At 43.1% G+C, this 22,961-nt stretch overlaps 1 protein-coding gene across 2 annotated transcripts; it reads right to left on the bottom strand.

Moving 5' to 3' along the window:
* Window positions 1-101: 101 nt before the first annotated feature.
* Window positions 102-22,692, bottom strand: LOC306967765 (CASP8 and FADD-like apoptosis regulator). 2 transcript variants are annotated; one of them, XM_079562942.1, is made up of 11 exons: window positions 22,560-22,692; window positions 12,909-13,203; window positions 9,912-10,017; window positions 8,795-8,924; window positions 8,540-8,635; window positions 7,666-7,761; window positions 5,897-5,943; window positions 5,146-5,224; window positions 3,875-4,208; window positions 2,742-2,900; window positions 102-238 (listed from the first exon to the last, which is right to left on the bottom strand). In XM_079562942.1, exons 2-11 carry the CDS (start codon window positions 13,193-13,195, stop codon window positions 109-111), a joined length of 1,464 nt encoding a protein of 487 aa, XP_079419068.1. In that variant the 5' UTR covers window positions 13,196-13,203; window positions 22,560-22,692; the 3' UTR covers window positions 102-108. The 2 variants fall into 2 exon arrangements, with proteins under 2 accessions (XP_079419068.1, XP_079419069.1); XM_079562943.1 differs by lacking the exon at window positions 8,540-8,635.
* Between the last annotated feature and the right edge of the window lie 269 nt (window positions 22,693-22,961).

The raw sequence follows: 22,961 nt of genomic DNA, 5'->3' as shown, positions 1-22,961 counted from the left end.
TTTTTCAAAGCCAAACTGTAGAAAATGTTACTCGGTTCAGGTGGGGCTTAAGAGGTTAAATAAAGAATAAATAAAACAAACATGTCCGTGAGCCCCGGTGTAGTGTGTCTAGTGCAGGTACAGGTTCTTGGTGAGCGTGTGCTTCAGCTCCAGGTGGTACTGCTCTGAAGGGTTCCTCTGGTTGTGCTCCCACACGGCCGCGTTCACCCGGGTGTGAAGGTCCACCACGTGCCATCTCCTACACATATAAAAGAAAACGAAGAAGAGTTTACGATCAGCTCAACTTACCGCAAACTGCGAAAACACGCCCAAAATGGGACAAAAAAGTTAAGATCAGTTTTGAAGGTAGTGGTGGCAGTTGATGAGGCGTTATACTGACCTATAGGCTGTAAGCTCCAGTCGAGAAGCTTTTAGATTTGGGTAAAACCAAACTGGAGAAAATGCGCTCGGTTAAGGAGGGGGTCAGAGATTAACCACATGCAACTTGGCTTTTCTTTTCATGTTTTTTTTACATTCACACTCTGCTGCTTTAATACAGTATGTGTTCAGTGTTCCAGTCTGAAAGACCAGGATACGTCTTTCTAACGGTTAAAGTAAACGGAAGCAGGAAGGAAATGACAAGTGATTTGCCACAAAATGTATAAATGTCTATCAGTGAAGGCGCTCGCTTCAAACAACAGGCCATAGCCTACCGTAAACCTGCCTCTATCCTGTTTTATATGATTAGATTAGATAGCCAGAACATTGCCAGATCTGCTGCGCCCTCTTTCCAGCCGTGTTTCCTTCCGCAAACACAGAGGGCTGCAGTGGGCCGATGTGTAGTAGAGGTACTGCGTTATGCAAGTCACTTTGAGAACATGTTTATTCGGACAGGAGACTGTAACAAGTTGGTTTTAATTGAGACGTTGGGCCAGATCTTGTGGTTCATAGCGCAGGCTGTAGAGCAGACGAGTACGCAGACGGGTGGCGCTGCTTGCAATCTTCAGTGTCATACCTGGTACAAAAAGTGGGCTGGACATGAGGGGTCCCCATGCTTTCCCCAGACCTGCGGAAGGCGGTGGGTTGCAGGGAGGGGTTCTCTTGTACACGCATAACATGCGTGATGCAGCGTGCACTGTTTAATAAAGATTAAAGAAATAAAACTGTCCCTCCGCTGCTGCAGACACTCGCTGCAGATCCAAGATGAGTGGGCGGGAAAGAGAGGCAGCAGCCTCGCGTTGGACACCGTTCGAATGCGCAAAGTTACGAAATGTAAAGGATTTAATTGATCAGAAACTGTCATATCGGCTGTGGAGGAGTTGCAGAGATATGTAGCAGTTGCAAGAGAACTGTAGCGTATTGGAACATTTGCGCAACAGCTGCACGATTCTTAGAGCGGCTGAATTTGAAAAATAAAAAAAAAAGTTGCTATGCTCCCTGTAAAATGTGCTTCTTTCTTTTGGACTGAGCTGTGGCTACACAAGGAGCATCATCAGGAGGTAAAGACTGACACACGATGGAAATGTCTCCTTAAAACTCAGATTAGACCTGATGTTGTGGCACTTGAAGGCATGTGTGGTTTATTCATGGAAAACTGTTGTTGTTTTGGTGTTAGGGGTGTGCGCGTTGATCTACTGTATCAAAGTAAGCCCGCGCGTAACCTACACTCAAACAGACTTTTCAAGGCAATTTTGCTTTTGTTTTCAATTTGACGTCGATTCTAAGGAAGAAGACAAGGCAGCGTGATGTAAAGAGGAACATAATGTGAAGGTTGCCATAGAAGAGTGAGTGCTGCTTGTAATGAACCACGCCTCAGTCGGCCTCTTTTTCTTCAAAAACGCCCTCTCCCTAGTGGCGCAGCCTTAAGCGCAAAACCTGCACGATGCAAGATCGCACGTGCACTATGATGCGTTTAGAGTTAGGCACGGACTGCGCCAGTCACATAATCTTGTGTGTTATTTGATGATAATCTTTTCTTTCTTCTTTTACTCTTATCTTTATTGTTTTTAACAGAAGATCACATAACATTGTAATCTCAGTTTTGTGTGTGTTTACAGAATGCAGTATTTCATGCCATTTCATGTGCTATTCAAATGTCCCATTATTTGTATTGTCTTTCCATCTTAGAATGAAGGTCATTGTCTCCATGGTGAATATTTCCTGCTCGATGTCAATCCACTGAGTATGGCTGAATGGCTCAGGGTTGAGCCATCTCCTTGGTTTTCCCCAGATGTCAATAATACCTTGAGGATGGACTATGCAACTTTGTATGATTTTTATGATTTATGAAAAGAAAAAGTTAATATTAGCGTATATTTTTTGGGACTTATAGTAGGTTTTCGGAATGAAATTGGCATGTAACCATGGATACAGTTCAATCAGCAGTGAAAAGCTAAAAAAACAATTGATCCTGAAGCGTCCTACAGGCCTTCGGATTAGCATTACGCTAACCACCCTAGCATCCGCTGGGTCACTGCTGAAAGGTCAACTTTTTTTTTTACTCATTTATGTTTTTGAACCAAGACAATGCACATAAATCAACATGTCAGCTATGAGCCTCACTGTAAACCTGCCAGAGTGAGCATCCGATGTTCTAAGACAAGTTAAAAGGAAAATAAAAATTATTTACAGAAGAGTTTCACTCCTTCCTAACTGCTGAAAAATTATATTAAAAATGACTTATATAATAACCAAAATGTGGGGAAAAAAAGACATGGGAAAGTGGGTAAAGTCTCTACATTAGAAGTGCTGTATGTACTCACCCAGCCTGCAGCGCCTCCGTCAGGGCCCTCAGGTAGTGCGAGTTGTGTCCTCTCCTCTCCAGCTGGCTCTCCGATGTCCAGCAGTGGCTCCAGAACACGTCTGCGTCTGTGGGTACAAGGCAGTGTCCAACGCCGGGGCCATCTGTCTCCAGGTCCTCACTGTGGGACGATGAGTTTATTAGAAAGTTTCACAACTTGCAGGGCCACTTTCATGGAAATGCTAGAAAACCAGCGTGCAATTTCATGAGATAGAATCAAATCCTTTATAATTAGATGCACAGTATTGTGACCACCAAGGCTTGAATGAACAATATACTAAAGAAGACAGAACAATTTTGTTCCACTACTTGCAAAAATGTAGTAATCAAAGAAGAAAATACAAATCAGTTTAAATACGTGGTGTCACCTCATAGCCCCGCCTATCTATGATCATAGCCCCACCCACCTGTGATCATAGCCCCGCTCACAACCTGTGATCATAGCCCCGCCCACAACCTGTGATCATAGCCCCGCCCACCTATGATCATAGCCCCACCCACCTGTGATCATAGTCCCACTCACCTGCGATCATAGCCCCACTCACCTGAGATCATAGCCCCGCCCACCTGTGATCATAGCCCCACCCACCTGTGATCATAGTCCCACTCACCTGCGATCATAGCCCCGCCCACCCGTGATCATAGCCCCGCCCATAGAAATAAAAAGGAGAAGTGGTGTTCGATCCTGACGTGTGTGGACAGTTAGTCCGTTTGCCTGCTCAGTGTATTATGAACGATACAGATGTTTTCAGCTGTGTCAACCATCGACCACATTTAGTCATTAATGAATGTACTTTTAAGATTTTACTTTAGATCCAAATTAAATTTATTTTTCTGTGGTCCAGTAGTCGCTAAACATGATCCTATAATATGCTTATGATAAAGAACCCACATAAAACAAAAGAATGCAATGAAATGCCATGCCTCGCCGTATTTAAATATAGCGCCTGGCTTCCCTATTCATTTGAATGGGGATAGATCATTCAATTCAAGCGGGTCCAGGAAGCCAATAAAATGTACAAATTTGTAGGAACAGCTGACAAAGTTTCTGTGATTTCTATGGCCCCACCCACATTTGCTAATAACCACACCCACCTGTTTTGGTAGCTCCTCCACTCGTTGGGCTGGGACTTGGGCACGCTGTACCTCTGGATGAAGAACAGCTTGGGTTTACCGGCCAGCACGGGACAGTATCTGGGGGTGAACATCTCTCGGAGTGTTTCCAGGTTCAGGCCAATGCACTGAGCATCGGTGGCCAGCAGGTGGAGCTCAGTGCCCCGGCTGATGACGCAGCAGACGAACGCTGAAGCCTGTCCGAGAAGCGCACTGTGCTGTAGGGCTCTCAGGGCGGACAGGCATTCACTGACGCAGAGCCAGCGATGTAGCACCACGGTGAAGCAGAGAGTCTGGAACGTCTGCTTCAACAGCTCTGCGGGCACGAGGAGACCAGATTAAAAGGGGCTGTACTGTGCTTTTGGACACCTTAAATACTTCCTACAGCCGTGCCCCTTAGTCTCCACACTTGATGTTTAGAGCTTATGAGATATTGCAAGAACAGCTTGTCCCATCTTTAGGTCCTTAGGCAAGAACCTCCTCACTGTCCCAGTGACCCGCTTTAAAACCAGAGGAGAGTTGTTCTTTGAAGCTGTTGCTCCCAAATTGTGGAATGAACTTCCTCTGTCACTACGTGTGGCCGACTCTGTTGGTTCAGACAAGCTTTTTTTGTTGACATAGCTATGATTTGATCAATGTTTACTTTCTGTAATACTTGTTTTTGTGTTCTTTGTGAAGCACCTTTATCTATGAAAGGTGCTATATAATTTAAGTTCTTCTTAACTTCTTCTTCTACAAAAAGATAAACCAATGGCTGTGTCCGAATGTCCACCCTAGTCCCTAACCCCTCATTCATACAGAAAACGTTAAAATCCACCGGCACCGCCCAACCCAGAAACCACAGAGGTGATTGCACTTTATATAATAAGGTGCATATGGATTGTTTGAACATGGTTATATTCAGTGTCAGCTGCCTCTGAAAGGTAGTCAAGCTAGTTATGGAGCTGAAAATTATGTGACGTGTAAGACACGGCTGATGAATAAGGAAAATATAAATCATTTGGACATTTTGATTTGAAACTTGCTGTAAGAAGTTTTTAACAAGACTATATTCGTAAAAAATGCCAATATTTCCAGCAACAAAGTCTGAATAATAGATACTGTCACATTTGAATTTATAATTTAATTTTGTTGACATCAATCAATCAAAATGTAATTTGCATAGCACATTACAACACCAGGAAGACATAATTCAGTGCGAACTATACGTTGCCAGGCATGTCATGAGGATGTAAAAGAATATGAGTTCATACCTCCGTCGTGTCCCACACAGTCGATGATGACGCACACTCCTCTGGGGTTAGTGTTGAGTTTGTAGTGTTCTATGGAGTTCTGTAAAACCCAAGTCACACTTCAGGAACTGGCCAAATCCCATTCTATTAGACATTCTATCATGCAAAAGTGACTTTTTATTAATTCACATCGCGGAAGCGATCTGTATTTCTTAGACTCTTTCAATTTCGCGCAAGCCACTGGACCTCTTATGTGCAGTTCTGCGCTCACAGTGTTTTTATCACATTGCTTGATCAATTTGCAAGCATGCTGTTAGCTGAAAATGAAAGCTTGTTTCATTACATGTCATTATTCTGCCTGCTGAGGGCACTTCATCCCAATTTGAAATCCTGACTGACCTTATTGTCTTTACATAGACATGATTCCAAATTAAATATCAATGCTACAGTATCCAGTAAAATGTTTTAAAGTCTCTGTTATTATATATCCACTTAAAAGAAGCATTGCAGAGTAGTTTAATCACACAGTACCTCTCATTACTCTTCTCATTGTAAGTGGCAAAAGCTTCAGTTTGGCTCATGAAAAGTCAATTGAACTTTGCACTGCTTGCTACTAAGAATAATGTTTATTTTCTCTTTGTATTGTGTGTTAATAAGAAGTATCAGGACTATAGTGTTACGCTATGCGATGTCGCTACACATTACACTTCCTTGAGCAAATATTTGTGACTACTCTACACATCGCTGCTGGCTGTGCTAAAATGATACTCACAGAACAGGTTTGTGCCCTGTGCAGTGTTTGTGGTTCCAGACCTGCGCCTGGGGACAAACATTTGGAATGAATAAAAAACAGATTCACTCCACAGCATGGGAACAGTGAAAGTCGAACAGTGAAAGTCGAACAGCGAAAGTCGGACAGTGAAAGTCGGACAGCGAAAGTCGAACAGTGAAAGTCGAACACTGAAAGTCGAACAGCGAAAGTCGGACAGTGAAAGTCGAACAATGAAAGTCGAACAGTGAAAGTCGGACAGCGAAAGTCGGACAGCGAAAGTCAGACAGTGAAAGTCGGACAGCGAAAGTCGAACAGTGAAAGTCAGACAGTGAAAGTCGAACAGTGAAAGTCAGACAGTGAAAGTCAGACAGTGAAGGTCAGACAGTGAAAGTCAGACAGTGAAAGTCGGACAGCGAAAGTCGGACAGCGAAAGTCGGACAGTGAAAGTCAGACAGTGAAAGTCGAACAGTGAAAGTCGGACAGTGAAAGTCAGACAGTGAAAGTCGGACAGTGAAAGTCAGACAGTGAAAGTCGGACAGTGAAAGTCGAACAGTGAAAGTCAGACAGTGAAAGGCAAACACTGAAAGTCGGACAGTGAAAGTCGGACAGTGAAAGTCGGACAGTGAAAGTCAGACAGTGAAAGTCGAACAGTGAAAGTCGGACAGTGAAAGTCAGACAGTGATGGTCGGACAGTGAAAGTCGAACAGTGAAAGTCGGACAGTGAAAGTCAGACAGTGATGGTCGGACAGTGAAAGTCGAACAGTGAAAGTCGGACAGTGAAAGTCAGACAGTGAAAGTCAGACAGTGAAAGTCGGACAGTGAAAGTTGAACAGCGAAAGTCAGACAGCGAAAGTCGGACAGTGAAAGTCGGACAGCGAAAGTCGGACAGCGAAAGTCGGACAGTGAAAGTCAGACAGTGAAAGTCAGACAGTGAAAGTCAGACAGTGAAAGTCAGACAGTGAAAGTCAGACAGCGAAAGTCGAACAGTGAAAGTCGGACAGTGAAAGTCGAACAGTGAAAGTCGAACAGTGAAAGTCGGACAGCGAAAGTCGGACAGCGAAAGTCGGACAGTGAAAGTCGAACAGTGAAAGTCGAACAGTGAAAGTCGGACAGTGAAAGTCGGACAGCGAAAGTCGGACAGCGAAAGTCGGACAGTGAAAGTCGAACAGTGAAAGTCGGACAGTGAAAGTCAGACAGTGAAAGTCAGACAGTGAAAGTCGGACAGTGAAAGTTGAACAGCGAAAGTCAGACAGCGAAAGTCGGACAGTGAAAGTCGGACAGCGAAAGTCGGACAGCGAAAGTCGGACAGTGAAAGTCAGACAGTGAAAGTCAGACAGTGAAAGTCAGACAGTGAAAGTCAGACAGTGAAAGTCAGACAGCGAAAGTCGAACAGTGAAAGTCGGACAGTGAAAGTCGAACAGTGAAAGTCGAACAGTGAAAGTCGGACAGCGAAAGTCGGACAGCGAAAGTCGGACAGTGAAAGTCGAACAGTGAAAGTCGAACAGTGAAAGTCGGACAGTGAAAGTCGGACAGCGAAAGTCGGACAGCGAAAGTCGGACAGTGAAAGTCGAACAGTGAAAGTCGGACAGTGAAAGTCGGACAGCGAAAGTCGACCAGCGAAAGTCGGACAGCGAAAGTCGGACAGTGAAAGTCGGACAGCGAAAGTTGAACAGCGAAAGTCGGACAGCGAAAGTCGGACAGTGAAAGTCGGACAGTGAAAGTCGGACAGTGAAAGTCGGACAGTGAAAGTCGGAAAGTGAAAGTCGTACCGCTCTGAAAAGGCTGCACGTGTCTTGTTTGTTGACTGTAGGTGAGGGGCTGAATGGGCCTGTAGTACTGTCGCGGGGGCGGAGTCTGCTCAAGAGCTAAAGTTGGCAAATAAATAAATTAATATAAATTGAAAATGTGATTAAGACCCGACCGACATGGAATTTTGGACTAAAACAGTGGTTCTCAACGTTTCCACCGTTTCCAAGTATTGAATGATAAAACATTTAGCCTTCCAAGTATATAATGACAAAATAATTGACCTTCCAAGAATAGAATAACAAAATATTTGACCTTGCAAATATATCATGATAAAATATTTGGCCTTTCAAGTATAGAATAACTAAATTATTTACTTGACCTTCCAAGAATAGTATATTAACGATTTAGCCTTCCAAGTACATAATGATAACATATCTGACCAACCAAGTATAGAATCAACACATGCACATTGCCACACTACTTCCATCCATCTTCTTCCACTTTCCCCCACAACCTGTTGCCGTGTCATGAGGGCAACCGTTCGATCAAATCACACTGCACCAGACCCCTATGGCTCCTCCTGCAGGTGGTGGGTCCACAGAAGGACGGCCTCATAATTCTAACTCGGCCTGATGGTCTCTCATAAGGAGCTTCTGAACCGCTCTTTTTCTGACCTATCGACTTGTTTACAAGACCCAACCAGGGGCATGAAGTTCCCTGGGTGCTCAAACCCCTCCACCACGTTAAGGTGACGGTTCGAGGAGTGGCCACATCAATCAATAGATTAATGACACCGGGCTCAACTAAAAAAACAACGTGCTAGTAGGCTCAGGCTAGGTGTTAATAATATACAGTACTTTTCAACATGGCAGAAGAGTGAGAGTAAAGTCATACCGCTCTGAAGAAGCTGTATGTGTCTTGCTTGTTGACAGTTGGTGACGGGCTGAATGGGTCTGCAGCGCTGCAGCAGGGGCGGAGTCTGCTCAGGAGCTAAAGTTTAAACAAAGAACACATGAGTAAATCAAATCAAATCACAAGAGGCTGTATGAAAGAGATAAGCAGAGATGGTCTAGTTTGCATAAATAACTCCAGGATCATCCATCGGTCTTGCCCAATACTTGTACTGAGTATTTTAGTTTTGAAACTGACCTGTGACAGTGCACACTCTTCTGGCCAGGTCCACTCTCCCAATATCCCTCAGACAGGTCTCGATCAGCTCCACTCTCTCACTGGACACATGGCCTAGCTTTTCCAGTTCTGTGACCACGTCCAGGAAGCACTGTCAGTTCACATCACAGAAAAACTAATGACCAATAGATTCAGATTTGAGAGTCTTGATTTGAATGCATTTAATGAAGATTTCAGAACAGGTGTAGGGACAAGCCCTGCTTAAACTTATACCCCTATGACCCAGTCACTGTAGCTACTTCAGAAAATGAATACTACATGGCCTCCAAATGAAAAAGTTGAATATTTATTTGGTGTGATAGGATTGTTGCCTCAAAGCAAGAAGGTCCCGGGTTGTAATACTAGAATGGCTGTGACTTTAAGTGCGAGATTTGCATTTCAAATCCTTTTTACAGAAGGGGCGGAAAAGGCTGCTATGGAAACTACCTAAAGGCTAGTGTTAGGAAACGGAAACTGGTTAAGTCAGTTCTAGGAAGAGGTGGATTCCTTCTCCGACACCCTGTCCCTGACAGGACTCTACGGAAAAAGAGTTTCTGAATCTCTGTAACACTTTCTGTTAAATACAGGCAAAACCAAACCAAAAAAAAAGCCAAATATTTCAAAAGTATTCAACTAAAAATCCTAATTCACAAACACATATGCAATGTTTTGTATTTCATGGTCACCTTTAACTGAAGAATGTGCTTTGAATATGGTTCAGTCACACCTGCTTTACTATGTGAAATAATTCTGTTTATCAGTTTATTTTAATTTCTGGATTGACAAAATGACCAAAGCTGTTGTTAGCATTTGGCCTCTCCCAGCATATTCCTATAGCTCCAAACGAAGCGACCAAGTTCTTCCGCGGGCACAAAGACCAGAGGGGTAGGCATCAACTCGTCTAAACTCAGGTAAGAACATATCTCAGTATGGAAAAACGGTGGCAGCTGGTCTGGATCAATTCTGCAGGATATGGACCAGAAACAAATGACGCCGATCTATTTTTAAGTTGTTTTAGGTCAATATTGCCTTAAAAAATGTTGTGTGTGTGTAATAGATTAACACAAAATAACAGAACAAAAAGCATCATATGTCTCACCGTAGCTCTTTCCAGCCTGTCACGGGGAACCCCTCGGCCCAACATGAACTTGAACTGGTTGAGATCCTCGCTGGTCATGTTGTCGCTCAGTTCCACCATCAGGACTCTGCTCACACAGACACAGACCTCATGGTTAAAGTGATAGTCTGTAAGATTGCAAAGTGAGGAGAGAGACACGCAGAATTTTCACAAGTAAACGATCAAGCTCCCCCTGGACCCGAGATCAGTGATCAGTGTTTGAGATCAGCAAAGGGAGGGACTCTTGAAAGAATGCACCGTAATGAAATCAAATTGCGAGCCTAGGCAGTGGAGCGATTAACCCGCGAGTGAGTGTGGGAAAACGGTAAACAACAAGTGAAACGATTTCCCTGTGTTTAGTTGTACAGCAACATGTGACTTCAGATCAAATATTAACGGGTCTGTATATGATGCTATATACTCTTTAACATTAGTAATTATTTTTTGTTAATCAACTCTGTAGCCATTTAATTCCCAATGCTCATTTGAAATAGTTTTGGTACAAACTAAATAGAAGACATTTTTGATTTGTTTTTCAAATAGCATGGTGTTAGCATGAATAAAAATGAAATAGAGAAAACACACATTGTCCACGTGAGATGAGAAAAAGTTGGAAGTTATTTGTCCCATTTATTACACTCCATACATCCTGGATCCATATATTGAAAGATGGTGAGTCTGGTTTAAGCCATCTGTGAGTAGTATATTTCAAAGCTACTTATGGAGCCTGATCTTCCGCCTGGCGCAGCAACACCGTTCCTCAAGTCGAAGTTGGAATCTTGCGTACAAACAAACAGGTGCTTTCGCCGGTCGCCTTAGGAAAGAATGGGATCAGTGGAGTAGTCTCTCGCTCGCAGGACAAACAACAAACTATTTCTCCCACTGTGAGTTAAACACTGTCCATGTCCCGAGAGAGAGAGAGAATATATCAATATGTCAATGGTCCTGCTCTAGCATTAGTATCAAAGAGGGTTGGGCGAACTCCACGTGCAAAATTTGGTTATCACTTTCCATTTACCGAAAGGGCAAGATCGCGAATACAAGCGGCCGAAATGAGTTTCCTTCGCAAGGTGGCTGGGCGCACCCTTCGAGATCGGGTGAGGAGCTCAGTTTTCCGGTAGGACCTCGGAGTCCAGCTGCTGCTCCTTCACGTCGAAAGGAGCCAGCTCAGGTGGCTAGGGCATCTGTTTCGGATGCCTCCTGGTCGCCTAACTCGGGAAATGTTCCGGGCATGTACTATGTCCTATTGGGAGGAGGCCTCGTGGAAGACCCAGGGCACGCTGGTGTGACTATGGCTGTATCCGAATGTCCACACTATTCCTTAACCCCTCATTCACTACATAGGCCCGCACTATATAGTCGACTATATAGTCACTGATTCTGTTGGCGATTCGGACACAAGCCACTACTTTCTTCGCGCTGAGTGACGTCACCTGCTGCAGCGTGCAGATATGTTTTGTTTTGTTTTTTTTAATCTCATGGTCACACCGCCTTTGCTCTGCCCAATCCCGTCAGACCTTGGAAGCTAAGCAGGGAAGGGCCTGGCAGGACTTGGATGGGAGACCGTTTGGTAACACCAGGAAGCCTAGCGAATGTAGTGAGTGAGTGTGTGGTGGTGGTCGGAGGGGCCGATGGCGCAGACTGGTTGCCTCGCTTCCATCAGTCTACCCAGGGCAGCTGTGGCTACAATAGTAGCTTACCACCACCGAGTATGGAGTGAACGAATAGTGCAATGTAAAGCGTCTTTGAGTGTCTAGAAAAGCGCTATATAAAACCAATGCATTAATCTGAATTTATTTATTGTTACAAACGTTTATTTTATGAAACAGAATGAGAATGAGTTTTGGCACTTTTACAGGCGTTACTTTCATCACAAAAAAAGGAAGAAAAAAAATATCACCCCAGCGTTAGCTCAAAAGACGTGCCGAAAGTAGGTCACAGGCCGGTGTCCGAAGCGCCGTCAGACTGAGTGCACTACATCTGCTAAAAGTTTGCTAAACTCCGGGAATTATGTATTTCTGCGCTAAAGACCAACCAGACTCATGAGACAGTGGAATATTTATGGATTAATACGAGTCAGATACGCTTTTACTTCACATGGATTTTACGTGAATGGCTTGGATTATTCGAGAGGAAGCTATCGGTCATTTAACAGCGCAAGCGAAAGGTAAGCAGCTAACGTTAGCATCTTTTCACTGTAACCGTTTATATTTAGGTCGTTTATTCATGACAAATACAAACACACGACTGAAACAGCTGATTTACTTCAGTCGTGTTGTTTAGTTCAAAGACCTGTCACTGTCGGGCTCTTCTCCGACTCTCGCAATGCATTGTGGTCTATATTGACCCGTTTAGTGACCATCGATGCTCACTACTTTTCGAGATGCATTGTGGGAAATTTCGAGTGGACTACTTTTTTCTCTCTGGACATTCGGACACCCCTACAAAATGGTGTGACCACTATATTGTCACTATAGGGAGTAGTGTGGATATTCAGATACAGCCTATGTCTCTGAGCTGCCCTCATGTGGCCTCGGGGTCCCCCCAGAACAGCTGGAGGAGGTGTGCGTGGATCGGTAAGTCTGGGCATCTCGGCTGAGACTGCTGCCTCCGCGACTCCAGATATAACGGAAGAATATGGATGGATGGAGCTTTCCATTTAAATCCCTTCCAGATTTTGGAAGCTGTGGTTTGATGTGTCTCAGTGCAAATCTCCTCCCATGTGTCCTCTGGTATAGCCATTGCCATCTACGTTTCCCTGTGCTTCTATTTTTGAAAGACAATGTCACAATGATCATTTGTAAATGTGTATTTACAGTGTTTCTGCATTTATATCCGATCTATGACTGTTTCTAGCCGTGCAAAAGGAAATGATCAGGCACACGCTCACATTTCTCTGATTTTCCTGACTTTCTCTTCTAAAAGATCGTAAAGCTGAGTCCAGGCTCCATACTAAAAATCGACATGTGAAGCGCTGACCTGTATCTCGGCAGTGAGCTCCTCTGCCTCTCCACCTCATCCCTCCCGCAGTGGAACGTGCTCCGGAGCAGGTCCAGCCTCCCCAGCCGCACCAGGACCTCCCTGAGCACGTCCCATGGCTGCTCGCTGCTGCGGACCGCCGCCTCTAGGACGTCCCGCGTGGTGGCTGGACTGTGGTCGGGGTCCAGGCTCCCGCAGAGGAACACCAGCCTCCGGCGCTCCGGCCCGCTCAGGGCATCACACAGCTGGGTGAGCAGAGGCAGGAGAGGGGGCTCCGGACTGGACATGGGTCAGGCTGGAGCGGAGAGAGGAGAGAGTTAGGGTTAGGAATATGAGGGTTGACCGAAGACACATTATTTCGTTATCTAGAATACAGATGCACACAATAAAGCCAAATTCTTGTTAGCGCAATATCGAAGTTTGTCCTTGTTTCAGAGCATGGTGTCCTGCACTGGTCAGCTTCTCCACCTCCTCCTTCCTCCTCTGCCTCCTCTCGCTCCTTCTCATCTTCATCTTTGTCCTCCTCTTCCCCTGGCTCTGACGCCATTCTTCACTTGAGGGTCACCTGTGAAACTCCGCTTCAAGGTACGTGCACACCTAACGGACGAATCGCGCTGCCGCTTCTATTTGGTCGCTTGAAACAGTTGCAATGTGTTCACTTCAGGAGGAGCCACTGCTGCTGCGCCATTCTGAAAAAACAACCTCTGCACTGTTGCTAAGTTGTGAATGAAAATTGTTTCCTGATTCTTTGTGACAGGGGAATAGTTTTACTGCCTCTGTCTGACACTTGACACTCGACGCAAATCTGGCTCTCCCGGAAATGATCTCAATATGTGCGGTTTGGAGTGTGCAGCCTCATGTCATGATCAAATCCCCTCTAAAACATGTTGTAATCCAGTGCGTTCTTTATTGCGTCTGCGTTTTCATAAGAATATTTCATATTGAAGCGTATTATTCCGCTAATCCAAATGCCTGGGCTCGGGAAAGGCATTTCAAACCACAGCTGCAGCTTGTCATGAAGCTTTCCAGACGCTGTTTCTGTTTCACTCGTGCCTTTATGATGCGGTAGAGGTTAGTGATGGGTTAATGATACCTCCAAGTGTGTGTCACACACATCACACGGTGTTGGTAGGCCTATAGACGCCATCTAGTGGTGAAAAGGCACTACAGCAGTGAGTCTGAACAAGCAAACTCAATACTGTAGTGTTTTTGCTTTTGTTTACCAGTGGATATTAAGGCAAACGACTACACCATCATAGTCCATCATCTGACTCGAACTCACGACCCCTGCTTGTTAACCGGACGCTCTCCTCACAGAGCTACGTGAACAGTATGATAACTTTACCAAGTACTGCCCTATAATCTATGTTTTTGCGTCGCACTGCAATATGGACCTGAATTACATGGCTCTTGTGCTTTACACAATATCTATTGAACCATTTTGTAAACAGGGCAGATTTGCCTCGCGGTCAAAGTTTTGGGCGGCCAGGGGGCGGGCGCTCGAGCTCAGCAGCACCCACGGGATCAGCGCCCGGTGCTGACACAGTGAATGTGTCAATACCTTGGCTCATTTAGCCCATCACTAGTAGAGGTGAGGTTTTTTACTCCAAATGCAAATAGATACGCCGCGTTCACTCACTCTAAACAGCAGACGTGCGCAGTGCTCTGTCCACACTGCCCTGCCACCAAGAGCAGTAAGCATTCGTACTTTCAAGTTGACAACACACAATAATCACCCGCAGGAGCCGCGCTAGGTCTGAATGCAGCTCTACAGCGGAGCCAGGACTCAGTAAATATAAAAAAACAACAATTACTGTGGCATTACTGTGACACACACTCTCGAGGGAAGAAGAAGAGGGAGAGGGGATGAAGAGGCGGAGACAGGTAGACCCACACACTGCATCCCTTCTACCTGTTCACTCTGTTTCTGTCCATCCAGTTTATTGTGGTTAATTATGAGCCAAAATTGCTGAAGCCCCGCCCCTGAGCATTACTATGGCGCTTCTGTTACTCACAAAGACCACTCAAATCACATCAATATATCATTATTTTGGGCAATATGACCCATCTTTGACATTTAGTCCAGGTCCTACAGCTGTATTAATGAAGTGATGACAGAATATAACATTGTGCAGCTTTGTCACAACTACTTTCAATCATTTATCAAGTTAAATAATGTTCTCTCTCATTTTACAATGCAGTGTTATACATGGTTGTTACATTTTGTTGAAGAGGTAAGTTTAGAAGGCTTTCATTTGAAGTCAATAATCACCAATAAAAAACTCCCCCTTGTGACCTTCTGAGAAATCTAAATCTGCTGGTCTTGCTGACGTACGTTTGCATATTTCCCAAACTCAAAGTAAAAGTAAAAGTCCCTCGTCTGTCTGTGTGTGTGTGTCTGTGATTAATGATTAACCTGACCTTCTTCATTCAGGAAAGTCCCGCTGAAACGTTCTCTTTTACGCTCGAGTAACAAGATATTCACTACAAGCATGAGAAAGAGGAACCTATACTGTCGGGCTGAGAGTGTCACTTCACTTCAACCCTCAGAAGGAATCATAACACAACCAAAAAAAAGAATCATTGGTCGCTGATGGATTAGATGGAATTTGAACCACATTTAATTATGTCAAAGCAAAAGTAGCAAAATCCATCGCTGTGTGTAATGTAAATTTTAATTCTCTTCATTACGCACTTCACACAGCACACTGATTCAGCTGTTCATTGCAAATTATGAACAAACCAGATGTTTCACGTTGCTCACCCTACTCGAGCTTTGTAGCTATGGGTCAATGTCACAAATACACGGAGTCCAACCCAAAATATGAGACATTCAAATTTTATAATAGTGTATGACTTATGAAGTCATACACCCACACGGTAGCACAGCGGTTAGTGCTTGTGCTTCACAGCTAGAAGCTAGAAGGTCCGGGTTCGATTCCCACCAAGGACGGGGCCTTTCTGTGTGGAGTTTGCATGTTCTCCCCGTGTCTGCGTAGGTTTCCTCCGGGTACTCCGGTTTCCCCTACCACTAAAAACATGTACAATAGGCCAGGATGTATGAGAGTGTGTTTGAGAGTGCGCATGGGGGACGACGGATGAAAATTAGCCTAAGGCTACAATCCGGTGTGGCTTGTTCATTAACTTGCACTGTCCCTACCAAATAAACCATAAATAAAAAATATTTGGAGTAGGGATGTGGTAATAACATTGACCAAGATGAATAGGCTAATGTTGCTAACTAATTGCTAGTCGCTCTGGCGATTGGTTGCTTCTTCACGCTTAGGGACTTAATGCATCTGTAAAACTAATCCAGCGTCTAAGCAGTACTCAGGAAGAACTAAATAAAGCATTGAGCAACATTTAGCTGCAGCAACAATAACAAAGAGGACAATCTACAAGAAATAGTGAGAAGTAGCCATCTAAATACTATTATAGATGAATGAATGAATGAATGAATGAATGAATGAATGAATGAATGAATGAATGAATGAATGAATGAATGAATGAATACATAAATACAACCCAGGCACTGAGTGGCTTTTGGATACAGGCTGTTATGTCATTTATCATTTCCATCTTCATAAATCAACAGCGAAACAAGTGAAACTCAAGAAATCTCAACATTAAAGTTGTTTCAGTATAAAATTAAAACACTATTTATCACACTGGGTCAAGCTGTACAGTCGTACTGTCTCTATCGTAGCCTTGACTGTGGTGCTCAGGCACCTTCCCTCAGCCACTGAATGAGAGGGTATTTATCCCTCTTCTATGGAAGCATGGGAGACTTGAATGGTAGGACTAGCACAAGGTCTTGAGTTCCTGTCTGGGGTCTTGGTTCCTGTCTTGGGTCTTGGGTACTGCACCGATGGTAAATAAACTTCTGCATAAGACATCCAGACTCCTGCCTATTCTTTATCTATCCTCTCGGACACCATTGTTATGGTAGTTATGGTTAACACAGTGAGAGTCTGTAAATTTAGATGTTTTACCAATTTTATAGATGATGTATAATCGACAGCCTCGGTTTGAAATTTGATATTAATTAAGTCATATTAAAGTATAATAATTTCAACTAATTTAAATAATCAATATTACCAGTGCCATCACTTTGACCAATAAGTAGAGCTTTTGAAAGTTTATATCAACCCAAGAACAAATCCAGAAGACCTTAGGGCTGCACGATATTGAAGTGACTTGCGATATGCGATACTGCTGTGCAACAATAACAATATTATTGCGATATTTCCTAAACACGATTTTTTTCAGCAAATTGTGTCAAAAGAAGACTTAAAAAACACCCAATCAGGACCAAGAATTTAACAAAGCTAGTAAATGTTAAACTAAAACTGCACTTCTACACATGACTTCAAGGCATGAGTTTGAGTTTGCAAAAAAAATGGGTCGACCTCAGTCAGATGAAGGTTATGGTGATGTTGCGATATATTGTGACTTCTCGCGATATGGATTATCAGCTAATATCGCGATACGATATTTTTCGAGATATATTGTGCAGCCCTAGAAGACCTGGTGAAGATTCTCAACATGGTAAGAGTTTGTCATTATCCAGAGTGAAACAAGTCCTGTACCAACATGGGCTGAGAGGGAACTGTCAGGAAGAAGCTCTGACTCCAAAAGAAACATCAAAAAGGATAAAGAACTTAATTCTTGCAGACATGATGAGGAAAATATATATATATATATATATTTATATATCATGCTGTGGGGTTGTTTTGCTGTGGGAGGGACTGGTGCACTTCACTAAATAGATGACATCATGAAGAAAGAACTCTATGAGGAAATATTGGAGCAACATCTCAAGACATCAGTCAGGAAGTTAAAGCTTGGTCGCAGTTAACGTGGCTTAAGGAAAACAAAGTCAATGTTTTGAAGTGGTCATCAAACGTACGGATCTCAATCCAGTTGAAAATGTATGGGCAGCGCTGAAAAGGCATAGGCATGCAAGGTGGCTACTAATGTGTCTCAGTTGCACCAGTTCTGTTTGGAGGAATGGACCAAAACTCCTGCCAACTATTGTGAGAAGCTTGTGGAAGGAAATCCAAAACGTTTGACCCAAGTTAAACAGTTTAAAGGCAACGCTACCTAATATTAATGAAATGTATGTAAACTTTTGTTGTTTTTTTTAAAGTAAAACAGAATTCTATAGAAAATTCTATCTCATTCTTCTGGAATTTGACAAAAAAAAATCTACTTGACCCAAAAAAAAAAATAAGTTAAGTTTCATGACATTGAGAATATTATGCAAATGTGTCTTTTTATAAAGTGTATGTAAACAGTACAGCTACAGTACTTCAAACACATCGGCTACTGTGTCAAAATGCCTTGTACTCATATTCATTTTTTTTAAATAGTGTGTCCCTAGTTGTGCCTTCCTGGCAACTGGTATTTTAAATAAAGTGAAAATACAATATTTGTGTGGCAGACATTGGAAAAGGAAACTAAAACACTGCTACCCACACCAAACAGCCCATATTCACACACACTGAAAACCTGTTTTTAGCTCAGACGGGGTTTCATTATGACCACATCACCTGCACATGCACAGATCAATACGTCATGGGTCGCCTACTGTCACAGCACAAGCTGAAAGTGGAACATTTTCAAGACAAGAACAAGAACGATTTCTATCATTGACCTTTTTAGTGACGAAAGGCAGAGGCTTTGACCTGGCTTATGGTTAAAGGACCTGTACCAGATGTCTTTTTCTGCCCTTCTGGAGGCTGTTTAAGACAATTATCTTAATGAGCAACAAAGCAATGTGAATGAAGATGTAACTGAGCTCCTCTGAGCCGCTTTTATCCGCGATCTTGTCCACGTTAATTCATTATATGAAGTTATCACGTTATTTCTTGATACCAATTTAAAAAAAAGAGGTTACTTCATGTTACAACGTGAGTGTGGTTTGTTGGTTCTGGATGCCGGTGTGCCAGGCAGCATCATTTAACACAGACCAACCATCATTTAGTTGTGGACTTCTTTTACACTTTTTGCATTCAATCAACAATGACAAACTGCAGAATGACCAAGTATCAAACCAAGTATCTATTCCAAATCTTGTGGCTAACTCGCAGTTTGTTTGTTATTGGGCCAGAAGATGGCACCGCATCACGCCACGGGATGGTCTGACCGCACCAGGTATGATTGTTGTGAGGCAGCACCGCGTGTCCACTTCAGGTCCAGTAACGGTTATACTGTCGGATTACTGACACTCGAGTGTCACTCATTACTGGGCCAGATAAGAACAGTCGGGTCGTCAGTCAGCCCGGCTGTGCCATGAGAAAGCCAGAACCGGCTCAGACACGACTGCTACCTGGGTTAGTAATGGTATCATGAAATAAACAGAAACGTTTTATCATAATAAATTGTTATCATGAAATAACGTGATCATTTCATATCATGAAATAACGTGATCCGTATATATTGTACAAACATGAAATTATCTTGAAATAACGTGATACCAGCAAAATAAATAACACACAACTGAGACCAGAACGCCTCCGTATTTCACAAATGAACATGAGTGATGATTAGTCATCTCTCAAATGTGTCAACTGAATCCTGCTGATGAAAATCAAGCACATATAATCAAAGTATGACCTCACTGGTGGTTAGTGATGAGGAAATAACAAGAATACTTTTTCAATGACGATTGAAATTAGCAGGAAATGGTGTCAGAGCTTGAGAATTTCCTTTGAATTTACCGGCCTATTGCATACTAATGATAACAGGTTTGAAATGACCACTTTCTGAAAGTGTTGGGGGCCAATCATTTTATGGTCACTATGAATCCACTCCTTTCTAAGAACGCATCAGATTTGTTCTCTTAAATGCACATCATCAACCATGATGTAGATAAAAGCCTATTCTTAGTCTGCCCATGAACTTCAGAGAAGTCCAAGTTAAGTTTTCATAACAATAAATATATAGTCCTGTTACGCTCTTTGGCTGACCTTCTGCACACAGTGATGGAGTATTTACAACACTCATTTGAAGTAAGTGCATTCTGGTACAGTTACTTAGAATACTAACAAATATTGATCTCAATCATCCAGGTAGATACAACACAGAAGGCGAAATTCAACTGGAAATGTGTTGCCGACGTTTCAAGAATAATCGAATTCTCTTCTTCAAGGACCAAATCTGTTAAGATAGAATGAAAGAAACGCATCATGAGAGGACCATATCAAAATGACTGTAAAATTCGGAATTTGGGAACAAAACATTCCTAAAAAATAAAATAATGAAGATGTAAACTTGGTTTTTGGTCCACCCATTCCTGGGATATGTGAGACTTCTCTGGTGAAGCTCAGTGTTCTCGGCACCATCAGCCACAGGAAAGAGGAACTAAATATGTCATTATTTGAATGTGTATAAATGATCAGCTGACTAAAATAACTCTGTGTTACTGACTTACTGTGAGGCCAGAGACACTGAGCTCTGTGACAGGAGCAAAGCAGGAGTTGAAGCAAAATAAATAAATGTGTCAGCCCTGAATGTCAGCCTTGTCAGGGGCAAGAGCCTGATTAAATACACAAACCCTGCCCCACTTTCTATCACTATAGCAAACATGAGCCTGCAGCAGTGTTAATGTCGTCGACTAAAATATTTAGTTTTAATTTTAGTCTAAGTGATATTTTTGACGACTAAAATTGGACTAAAACCAAATGAAAAGTTTTTCATGAGACTAAAACTATGACTAAAATGTCCAGATATTTTAGTCGACTAAAATAAGACTAAATAAAAATGAAAACGAGAGACTAAAATCATCCAAACTTCTATTGACACTGTGAAAAAGCCTCATATCATGTAAATTCACTGCCAAAGGATCAGCTCTGAGCTTTGTTCATGTGGAAGCAGCTCCATGAAGTCGAGGACCACGATTAAATATCATTATAATGAATATTCTAAATGCTAAGTCGACTAAATTAGTCTTAATTTTAGTCGACTAAATTGACATGCAATTTTAGTCGACTAAAACTAGACTAAAATTGAAAAGTTAAATTACATTTTAGTCAAAAGACTAAATATAAAATATGTTGTCACACTGGCCTGCAGGAGAAAGTGTGTTTTGGAGGAAAGAGAGACATAGAAAGACAAAGCTGAACCTGTAGAGACCCGGGACACTCAGATAAACTCAGCATCATGAAAATCACATACATGTATTTGCTCGGGTGAAAAACACCGGGCGATGGTGTTCTAGGGTTAACTAAAAGAACACATACTTCATTATAATTTTACTCAAATGTCATTATTATTTATTTCAGGAGAATAATTCAAAACAACAACATTCATTTCAACATAAAAGAAGCAAGCTCCAGTTGTGCCTGAAAGGAGGTGGGAAGAAGAAAGCCTGTTTGATCGCAGGTTTTATTGTGTATATTGTTACTGTACCTGTGCAGCACTTTGGTCAGCATTCAAAAAATACTATTACTACCAATTTATCACTGGCAAAAGTCCAACTCAATGCAGCGAAAAACGCAACACGCCTGACTTCACATCGACGACAGAAACAAAACGCAGTAAAAAGATTCGGCTGGAGATCAGACTTGTGTGAAGTGAAGTGAAGCCCCCACATAGTGTCCGATTTGTTTCAAAATGGTGTCATTCTTTTGTGCTTCGTTTGTGCTTCGTTTGTGCTTCATTTGTGCACAGAAAAATAGTGTTTGTGCCACTTCGTTTTTGAGATATTGATTGACTGTGGAATCCTTCCGCAGTCAATGATTGGTTTTCATGTTCTTTATCTTTTATTAAACTTCTGACCCAGACCAAGATTCGAACCACGACCCAGACCAAAACTAAGCAAAGACCAAGACCCGAAACAAGATTGGACCAAGACCCATACCAAGACCACAACTAAGAACCAGACCAAGACCCATACCAAGACCGGACCAAGACCACAACTAAGAACCAGACCAAAACCCGAACCAAGACCAGACCAAGACCCGAACCAAGACCAGACCAAGACCCAAACCAAGACCAGACCAAGACCCGAACCAAGACCAGACCAAGACCCGAACCAAGACCAGACCAAGACCCGAACCAAGACCAGACCAAGACCCAAACCAAGACCAGACCAAGACCCGAACCAAGACCAGACCAAGACCCGAACCAAGACCAGACCAAGACGAAGAACCAAGACCAGACCAAGACGAAGAACCAAGACCCAAACAAAGATCAAGACTAAGAACCAAACCAAGACCAGACCAAAACCCAAACCAAGACCAGACCAAGACGAAGAACCAAGACCCGACCAAAGATCAAGACTAAGAACCAAACCAAGACCAGACGGCGCACCAGCGCACTTCCTTTTTGAGGTATTGATCATTGATTGGTAATTGATCAGCCCCCCCAGAGTGTCCGATTCACTCCAAACTAGTGTCATTTTTCAGCTCTTCGTTTGTGCGCATAAAAATGCACATAACACGCTATTTTTATGTGCACAAACGAAGCACAAACGAATGACAACATTTTTAAACAAATCGGACACTATGGGGGGGCTAACTTCACACAAGTGGAGATCAGTCACTTCCTGCGTTACGTTGCAGTGAACGCAGCCGAACAGAAACGACTTTACGGCTCATCAAACAAGGGTTTAAAGTTTGCGCGAGAGTGAGCGCGGCGAAAACGTACCTTACGGCGTCGACGTGTGGGAACAAAAGAGAGCAGCAGCAGCAGCAGCAGGGAAAGTGACATTTATCTCATAGTGACGCAGATGTAGCCGAGAGTCAGGAGGGGGAAGCGCGAGATCCACTTCTCGGTTCCGGTTTTTGACCCTCGCGAAACAATTACTCCACGGTTATTACGCCGCGGGGAACGCAGTGAGTCACGGAACAGGGGCGCGCGCTTTCACGGTCAGACTGACTCCATGACGGTCTCTCTGAAGACTGGAGAAGTGAAAGTGAAAGTTAAAGAATGCGGGGGTGGGGGATCTTCTTAAAGAGGCACTTGTTCAATTCCAATTTGGTAAAAGTGCGAGCTTTCATGGTCAGCCTACACATGAAATATAGCCTTTGGTTTAGTTGACTTTAATTG

This window comes from Gobius niger (assembly GCF_951799975.1).
Source record: "Gobius niger genome assembly, chromosome: 9".
NCBI lineage: Eukaryota > Metazoa > Chordata > Actinopteri > Gobiiformes > Gobiidae > Gobius > Gobius niger.
This window is presented reverse-complemented; position numbering and strand designations above follow the sequence as displayed.

Excerpts from the sequence above, each read along its gene's own strand:
- LOC306967765 (XM_079562942.1), bottom strand. The coding sequence starts at position 13,195 with ATGTCCAGTCCGGAGCCCCCTCTCCTGCCTCTGCTCACCCAGCTGTGT. Across the intron at positions 4,209-5,145 it reads CTGTGTGGGACACGACGGAG|AGCTGTTGAAGCAGACGTTC; the intron begins GTATGAACTCAT and ends TCGTGCCCGCAG. Across the intron at positions 239-2,741 it reads ACGGAGGCGCTGCAGGCTGG|GAGATGGCACGTGGTGGACC; the intron begins GTGAGTACATAC and ends TTATATGTGTAG.